This window comes from Morone saxatilis, unplaced genomic scaffold (assembly GCF_004916995.1).
Source record: "Morone saxatilis isolate NCDOM2014 unplaced genomic scaffold, NCSU_SB_2.0 Contig2, whole genome shotgun sequence".
Classification (NCBI taxonomy): Eukaryota; Metazoa; Chordata; class Actinopteri; family Moronidae; genus Morone; species Morone saxatilis.
In genome coordinates this window covers 2,788,397-2,797,252 of record NW_023339762.1, presented here as the reverse complement: position 1 = coordinate 2,797,252, position 8,856 = coordinate 2,788,397, and the positions used below count along the sequence as shown (strand labels likewise).

At 40.2% G+C, this 8,856-nt stretch overlaps 1 protein-coding gene across 2 annotated transcripts in view; it reads right to left on the bottom strand.

Moving 5' to 3' along the window:
• The window catches only part of galnt18a (UDP-N-acetyl-alpha-D-galactosamine:polypeptide N-acetylgalactosaminyltransferase 18a), a 159,353-nt gene that overhangs the window by 19,917 nt on the left and 130,580 nt on the right, over positions 1-8,856 (bottom strand). The window contains exon 10 of one of the 2 annotated variants that reach the window (XM_035664434.1): positions 559-726. In XM_035664434.1, the coding sequence (XP_035520327.1) occupies positions 559-726 (168 nt within the window). The remainder of the gene's footprint in view (positions 1-558; positions 727-8,856) is intronic. The other variant, XM_035664436.1, reaches the window with a different exon arrangement.

Sequence of the window (8,856 nt, the reverse complement as noted above, 5' to 3'; positions counted from 1 at the left end):
AGTACAAAGGCACACACGCAGACCAGAGATGCCTAGGGCATGAATACAGTAGTGTCTTCTTTATACTAATTATCCTGCTCCCTCTACTTATCTGTCACATTTTAAGACAACATTAAAAGTGTGAAGATTAAAAATAAGACAGAGGGTTGTTAAAAGTCAGAAACTGTGGATGTGTGAAAGCTCATTATCCAACTGAAGTAGATGTGCTTTTAAAAACGCCCATCTCATAAAACAGCAGAAGAATGATCCATGCTCTAACAAAACCAGTAGAGGAAACAAAGGGGAGAAGAAGAGGCATGAATCCTACATAACTGAATTGTAAAAATGCACTCTAAAACCATGGGGCTTTGGTCCAGCAGACCTGAAACAGCATGGCTACATACAGAATACCAATTAACAAACCAATACGATCAAAGGTGCATCCAAGCTAAGGAGGTAAACTGGGTAAACCATGTGCACAGCTGGAGTTTGTTATGTCTTTCTTGTGCATAAAGGGTCTCGCTGCAAAGACTGAATCGTGAATCTACAACTGCAGCCGTTTGTTTGAGTGTTGTTTACCTGAGTGAACGTCCAGGTGAGCTTCATGTGCTTGGTAGCCGCGTAGCTGCACTCCAGCAGCCTGGGTCTGCTGTTCACGTCTACCAGACACTTGTTGTCGTCATCGTCGATGGTCGGACTCAGCACTCCCAGGTGAAGCTGCTGGGAGCTGGTGTAGTAGACATTCTGCTGGGAAACAGAAGCAAGGACTGAGGATGGAGGACTCATTAAATGTATTTGATGAAGGCCTTTAAGGGCCTCCAATCAGCTTTAGTAGCTAAAAGTAAGAGACCTGTGGAAAAACATTAATATGTCGTAATAGTGTGCTCTTATCGTCTTTTTTAATTCAAAAAATCAAGTTGTGTTTTTGTGAGAATTTCTGAACAGAGCAGCTGTAATTTTAGTCTTATTTATATGCAAATTAATTTTTATCAAAATATGGTTTATGGGTACTATACATACTGCATTGTATGTTTGAAGTTTAGAATCACTGTAGATCAGGGCGGCCTAAGCCTTTACCCTTTACCCAAAACTAAAACTTAATGGTTGGCCATGGCCAAATAGCAGACACATATTGGACTGTATTGTTGCAGAATGGTAACAGGATCCCAAGTTCCCTTAATTCAGTGGTTCTCAACCCTTTTTCTTACCCCTGTTATGTCACTGATGAACTGATTACCCCTAAGTGATATTTCATATTATACATATTTCATTATTATACTCAACTGTACAATGGAACCAAGTAGTAAACACAATAACTGCAGGAAGTGTGTGTAAGATGATTTTTTTGAATTTTTTTTTTTTCGAAGATCGGGATGATCTCTTTCGGGAGAGACCTAAGAACAAACAAACCTTTGTAGTCAGACAACCAAGAAACCTTAATTAGACTGTCAGACAGTCCAACTAAGCAACCGAACAAATAAAAATGAATACAAACAATTACAGGGATCATAAAGCACATTGGATTAGGAAGATGTAAAAGAAGGAATCTAGTCTGAAAACTATTCTGGCAAGGTTAGTGTGTTTGACATAGCTATAGTTGCCATTCACACACAGTTCAGTCATTACCAGCAGGGAGTACTGTAAGTAGGCTAATTTTTGAATGTTAAGTGTATTTTTTTTTTTTACCTCACCTGCAAAATTTGCCAGGTCTCTAAACATTCTCACTATTAATGTAGCGAGAAATAAACAGGCCACCTGTAACTGATTTAATTAAGCAGAAAAACAGAAAGGAATGAAGAAAAGGGAGAAGGAATGTGATGAAGGAGGGAGAAGAGAGGTCAGGGATGGAAAAGTAAATCCTGGCTGAATATTAGCTGGGAAAATTTTGCATACCTGAAAAAAAGAAAACACACACAAAAAAAAAAACACAAGGACATGGTAATGAATGCAAATGTTGGCCCAGTTTTGAAGCCTGCAAAATGTCTACTGAGATAAATCAAACACACCTTGTGTAGTTTAAAGATTCAAACCATAAAGAGAGACGTGCATTTCCCCGAGTCTGACAGAACAGCAGAAGATGAGACAAAGAATCACAGACAGCCTGACATGAGTAAAGCAAATGAGAAGGCAGGTAAAGTTGCGAACAAGGCGTAACAACAGAGTATGCCGGGTAACAGCGCTGCTCAGAACAAACGGAGGCACCAGCTGTGTGCTCTGTGAGTGTGTGTGTTCGCCGAGGAGTGTGTGGAAGCTCTGAGGAGGTAATTGATGAGAATGATGACTGTCTTGCAGGAACAGGACATTTCTAGACAGCAGCCATTATCAGACTGTGAACCAGCCGCTGCTGTTTAAAAACACCCCAAGACAGACAACAGCGCAGATTGATGTGTGCACGCGCGTGCGAATGCTTACGTGTAAGGATTGTTTTTCACTGTGTATATGCATGTGAGCTAATACGAGTGATTAAACTTGCAGCTGTCAATAGATTGATGCTCGGCTGCCAACAGAGGGCTTAATGCTATCTCCTCTCTTGTCACGGCTTCTTAAAACCTCTAATAGAAGGATTAGTACAGTGCTGCGTCAGACAGACAGCAATCTCTCCTGACAGATGTGCACATTAACAATTATGGACAGAAGAAAGCCCGTAAGCTAGGCTGATTTTCTGGTGTTTAATGTTTACCTTCAGCAGATGATATTTCGATCTGAGAAAAGCAAGACAAAAAAACTTGTGTTTTGTGATTAAATCTGTCACTTCAAGTGCTATAACACACATTTTAGATATAAAGACAAACAGAGGACCTTAGTTGGACTGTCAGCAGCAGCTTTTATGTAAAACAAGACTCAAAGTTCAGAGGCCCCTAAAGGGGGTCAGGTTGGATGGACATGGTCAACCGAACATCAGGTGACCACTGCTTGCTTCCTCCTGACCGTCAACGCTGGTTTCTTTTAACTGTGGTTGTTGCCTTTCAAAAGTTTATTACTGCATGACGATGAAGGTTTCCTTACCTTAACAAAGTAGTTATTTGAATGCACACCATGAGCTTTCCCTGAATTCAACCAAGTAATTTTTTGTTTAGCATTGATCAGCACAACTTCTGAAAAACATGTTCAGTGGTCTAAACCATTGTATACACCTGTTCACAGCAGATCTTCCAGGTCTGTGAAGAGAAGCCAACACGCAAGTGTCTTAAATCTACATTCTTTCTAATGGCCAGCAGGGATGGCTCCATTGACTGCAAAAAAATTAGTCTAATACTATTGGTCTTATGTAGAAATGACCCTACTTTTCACTTGATTTTTTAGCTCAGTGAACAGTTTCCTAATGAGTTTGTGGTCTCAATCTTTATTTTCAAGTCTTCTTCCACACAGCATGATGTTCATTTTGTAAATTATGGTCCCATTTAGAGTAACATAGATGATAAAGCAGGGTATGCTTTAGGGCAGGGCTACCTTGTCACTGACAAGTCACAATGCAATGCACGGAAATTAGATCATACTGTAAAACTAGACAGTGTTGATCAAATATGAATCAAGATTCTATTGATTCTACTGCATAAGCCATTTCTTGGTTTAAATCTTTTGAGAAACATATTGTAGTGTACTGTATGCCATAGTTTACTGCTAAGGGCAGCCAATGAGAGCAGCTCAACTCACAGTACTTCACCATTGCTGGCTCAGAAAAACCGACATGACTGACAGTCATAATGGGCATGAAAACGGTCCTCTGCAAACCAATGGGTGATGTCACGATAGGTGTGAACTTGCATCACCAAACTACTTTGGGAAATCAGTCAGCTGAACCTGGGAACCTGTATACCTCAATGGCCGATTTTCACTTGCATCACAAAACCTCTGTGGTACGTGTATGTTATACTGCATGATTGTCATGGTATCAACATTTACAATGTCTGTGAACTTTAGGTTAAGAAATTAACCTTAGTTTAACATAAGTAAGATATCGCAGTATGGAACACACTCCTTTGTGGTGCACCGAGAAGCTCTTTTACACTACGCCAGTCCTGACTAGCAGACAGACATGAAGTCTGCTCCTTAGAGGAGGGACTTCCTCTTACTATAAAAGCCTGACGTAACGTACTGTCTTCAATCTACAAACAATACCCAAGACATAGCCATACCACAAGTGGAATGAGCACGCAAATCTGTAGGGGGTTGCAACCCTTTCTATGATAGGCCATTGCAATAGACAAACACTACTTTGTAAGTGTTTTTCCCACATGTGGTGTAATGATACAAACAGCTGTTCTGATTTCCTGAATCAAGCTGTCCTATCCACATATGTGTGTAATGCCTGCACTGTCCAGAGCGCATTAAGCTGTTCCTGCTCCTGCATAGAGAAAGGAGGAGGGTGAGGCCAGTGCGAGTAATAGGGCCGTTTTAAAGGAGAGCGTTTTAAGCTCTAGCTGCTGCAATGGCTCGAAAGCTGGGCGTGACATTGCATCAAACACCATTGACAAATCTCACGGGGCAGTTAAGTTTCTGGTCAGCGGCCTGAGGTGCCGTGCTCCTTTATTAAGCTGGCCAACGAGAGGATGCTGACCCGCCATTTTTTCCCCAAAGCCTATGTGACATGCTGATATAGTGGCTAGGTACACTTTTACAGTGGAGAATGCGTTTATCCAGCAGCTCCTGTAGGAACATCAGGATAAGGGGTATAGGACTCTGGAAAGCCATCACCCCCACTTTTACGCATCAATCATCAAACGCGCGCCATTCGCCATCATATAGGCGCGTAGAGGAAACCCTAGCGCTCTGAATAGCCCGGTTGTAGGTAGTCAAATGTAACCTTTCATGGGTCAGGTCCGTAGAGCCATGCATTTTGGATGTGGATGGAAGGATCTCACTGTGCGCCTGCAACAAGAGATTCCTGCTGGTGGGTAGAGGCCATGGTTGGCCACACAGCAGCTGAAATATCTCTAGCTCTAGCAGGGAATGAAACAGTGCGCACTGAGCGTTCTCTGACGCAAAGAGATCTATTTCCACCTGACCGTACTTGATCCATATCTGAGCCACCACCTGGCAGTGGAGTGTACAATCCTTGTAGCAAGGGTCGCCCTTGGACAGTAGATCTGCCCCCTGGTTCAATATGCCAGGCATGTGCATGGCTCGAATCTATAATAGGCGAGAGCTGCTCCATATAATCAGTCTGTGTGCCAATGTGTGCAGCCCCGCTTGTCTGTTGATACATGTCACTACTGTGGTATTGTCCGTCCTGACCAGAACATGTTGCCCTCTCAGAAAGAAAATGTTTCAGTGCCAGTGAGACAGCTTGGAGTTCCGTTCCCATGGTAACGGCCGTAGACAAGAAAGCCGCATGTCTACAAGGGAGCAGAGTGGTGACGCACGCTGTGGAAACCAATACTGAGTGGTGGCCGTGGCGCATCAGGTTCAATCTGAGTGAGGCCACATGTACAAACAGCCAAGTGGGATGACTGCCAGAGCTGATGCCATCAGCCTGAGCAGTCTTAGACAGACTCTCTGCATGGTGGCTACCAATGGGCTAAATAAGCCTTTCTGGTCCATGGGGACGTCGAGCCATGGTTCTTTTGGAGGCTTGGACAGCGCACCTGTGCAGGCAAAGGTCCATAACCATGCACAATTCATTCCAAACGGCTGGAGTTGGTGAGGTTGACATGTCTTCTTCTAACTCAGCCTGATCATTTTCTATGTGTTGTTCTGGAAGGCATGGAACACTTTTTGTCATTTAATTGGAGGATAACATTAGCAATCACCCTTTTGGAAGCTATGAAGCTGTAAGGAGATCTTGTTTCAAGCAAGTGTTAAAAGGACAAACAGACGAAGCAAAGATAATTGAATACTCAACAGGTAACATAATATTTTGATATCTTTTAAATAAGTTTTCATAATTGTAAAGGAAATTATATTCTTATTTTAATTATGTTTTTTTTAAAATGATATGAAATGAAATATCAAGCTTTTTTTCATAATGACTAACTAAATACTGCTTGATTATCCTGATCTCAGTATACAATACAATTATACAAAAGGCAAGGTTATCAGATGAGCCAGAAACATAAAAAACAGAATAAAAATGAATATGTCAACAAATAATACAGTAGAAGTAGAAAATTATTAAAAGAAAAATTAAGGACTTGAAAAAACAACTGGCTGGAGGTTACAGGAAAAATACAATATAAGTTTTATATTTTTACACTGCATTTAATCAATTATTTATACTGTAAAACCTGACAACACAATGTTTAGTTTTGTTGTTAGTTCTTATCGAATTTTAGATGTGTTTGTATAAAGAAGCGCATTTAAGTTACTTTATTCAGATAAATTTTGTTCACACATTTTAAACAAGTTTGGAGAAATGTGGCATATGAGTACAACATACTTACTAGTTTTAACTTCAATTAAGTGAATGAAATTGGTACAGTTATAGGTACAGCACTTAATTTACCCATGTTACCTTAACAATAGATTCTTGTTAAGGTAGTTACTTATATTAAAATCAAATATCTTTAATGCTTAAATTGTTTGAGTAAATAGATTTAAACAGTTTAAGGCAGTCATTCCCTTAAACAATTTGAGTTGAACTAACTCATCAGATTTTACCGTGTATTGATGCCTTCTGTTATATTTTTGACTCATCTAATTAGATCCATAGCAAGAATAAAAACTGCAAGAATCAACATTAATAATGTACAGCAAACTTTTTAAAGTTATCATTTATAAAAAGACCATTGCAAAGCCTCCAGCACTTTTCTGTGCTTTGTTGAGATAATAACACAGTTGACCCCTCACAGCGCTGAGCTACAGCAGACAAACCCACTTGTTTGCTACCTGGATGTGTCTTTGTCAGTATGAAAATGGCTAACAGAGGCTCCTGGTGAGCTTATTACTGACAGCCAGGGATGTAGTTAGACAGGCTAATCACTGGCGTTTCCCTCAGCCATCTGCTCTAGTGGCGACAACACAACACAAACACACAGAACAGCTGCAAAGTTGTCTCAGTCCATAATGAAGAGGTTCATCCAGACAAGTGGAGCAGAAAGAGGTGGGAGAGGAGGAGGGTTTAAGAGAGAGCGCAGACAATGAGGTTAACTCCAGAAAAGCTGTTATTTATAGATACAGATAACGAACTGACTTTTCTACTACTATAAAGCTCACACAAACACACACACACACACACACACACACACACACACAGAACTCATTATGGTATACTGATCAGATTGGTGCCAGTTTTAATAGGCTTACAGACAGTCATTTTGAAAATGGATTACTTCAGCGCAACGACAACCGTTTCAATATCTCCATTTTATAACCACCACATTTTAATGACCCGAAAAATTAACTGGAGGGCCCTTCTATATATTCTACTGCTTGTGACAGCTTTTGCATTTTTTTGTCACTGAAAGTAAAAGCTTGTTGGGAATTCACACCTTGGAATGAGATTCTGTAAAGAAGTAAGATGACATGTGATCCCACAGGGAGCTTGTGAATGTTTTTCTTTCCTGCTGATGAAAAGACGCCGACAAACACGTTCTCACAGATCAATTTTGTCAAAGGTTAAAGTTTTAGAAAGTCCAGTAATTGGGTTTCTCTGACAAACACACACACACACTATTTGTCAAAAGTTTTTCAAGTCTGGTAATTGGGTTTGCGTTTCCTTTGTATCAAACCGACTCCCTGGTGAATTAACTCTATTTTAAATCATTAATACACTACCAACTTTCTCCAAAATGATAAATCAATGTCTTCTTAACTCTCTTTAAAGTAAGAAAAGTCACTATGGAGAAAAGCTTTTTCTCCCTCCCAAGTGGCAAGGTTGTTTCAAAGTTTAATCTTTGATTAAACTTGTTCTGCTACTTGGTTTCTTTTTATCAAGCCGTGGTTGTTTTTTCCTGCCTTTTACAAACATCTAATTCTGCTACATAATTTCCTGCAGATTGTTCATTTCTCGCTAAACTTACTTAAAAGTTCAATATCCTAGTCATTTCTGCTGTGTCGACACCCACGTCCCCACCCACACATACACACATACACAGGCAGTATACCAGTGTAAACTCAGTATATTACCTCTTATCCACTACATTTAATCCATGGTTCAAATCTTTAACAACATATCAGCATGACATGCCTTAAACTTACACTCAAGTCTTAAAAAAGCCTCGTAAAGAAGTGAGGACTAGTGAGAGTGTCTTTGCAAGAGTCAAACAGGTCCTCAGAAATATAGAAATACTAGAATCACACACATACACACACACACACTCATAAATGCTGCCCTGGTAAATAGCCTCAATGGTCTAATTTTCAGACTTTATTGATCCAGCCACAAACCAATCTTCTTAGCAAGGCTACACCAATATTGAGGCACAGATCAGATTTCTATTACCTGCTTAGTTTAGCCTGCAGTTTCTCACTATTTTGTTGAATAAATATTGTTATCCACACCTCTTGAATTGGCATGAAATTAGCCCCTGAATCAACAGCCACATTAATTTTCAAAGATTGCCAAATGTGATATGTTTCCTGTTTATAAACAGTTGAGGATGTGTGCGCAGCCAGGGGGCAGAAAACGTATTGGTGCAATGTCATGATAGCTTATTATGGACATTTTCAGCATTTAGAAATAACACGACTGAAAAACAATGGAACTACTTTCTAGAAATATCTGTGGGATATTTGCTTTTCTTCAACTTGTTTACGGCCTACTGCATGTTGAGACAATTCACAGCTGTGGAAAATGATGGCTAGTTCTGAGTTTGTATTCCAGACTTACGAATAGTGTTTCCATCCAGTTGAAATGATGTTTGCCGTAACGCCACTGTCTGTGGTTGAGGTTAGGGCTTAGCTTGGGATCAGGTGGAGTATCGCAGAAGATGACTGGTT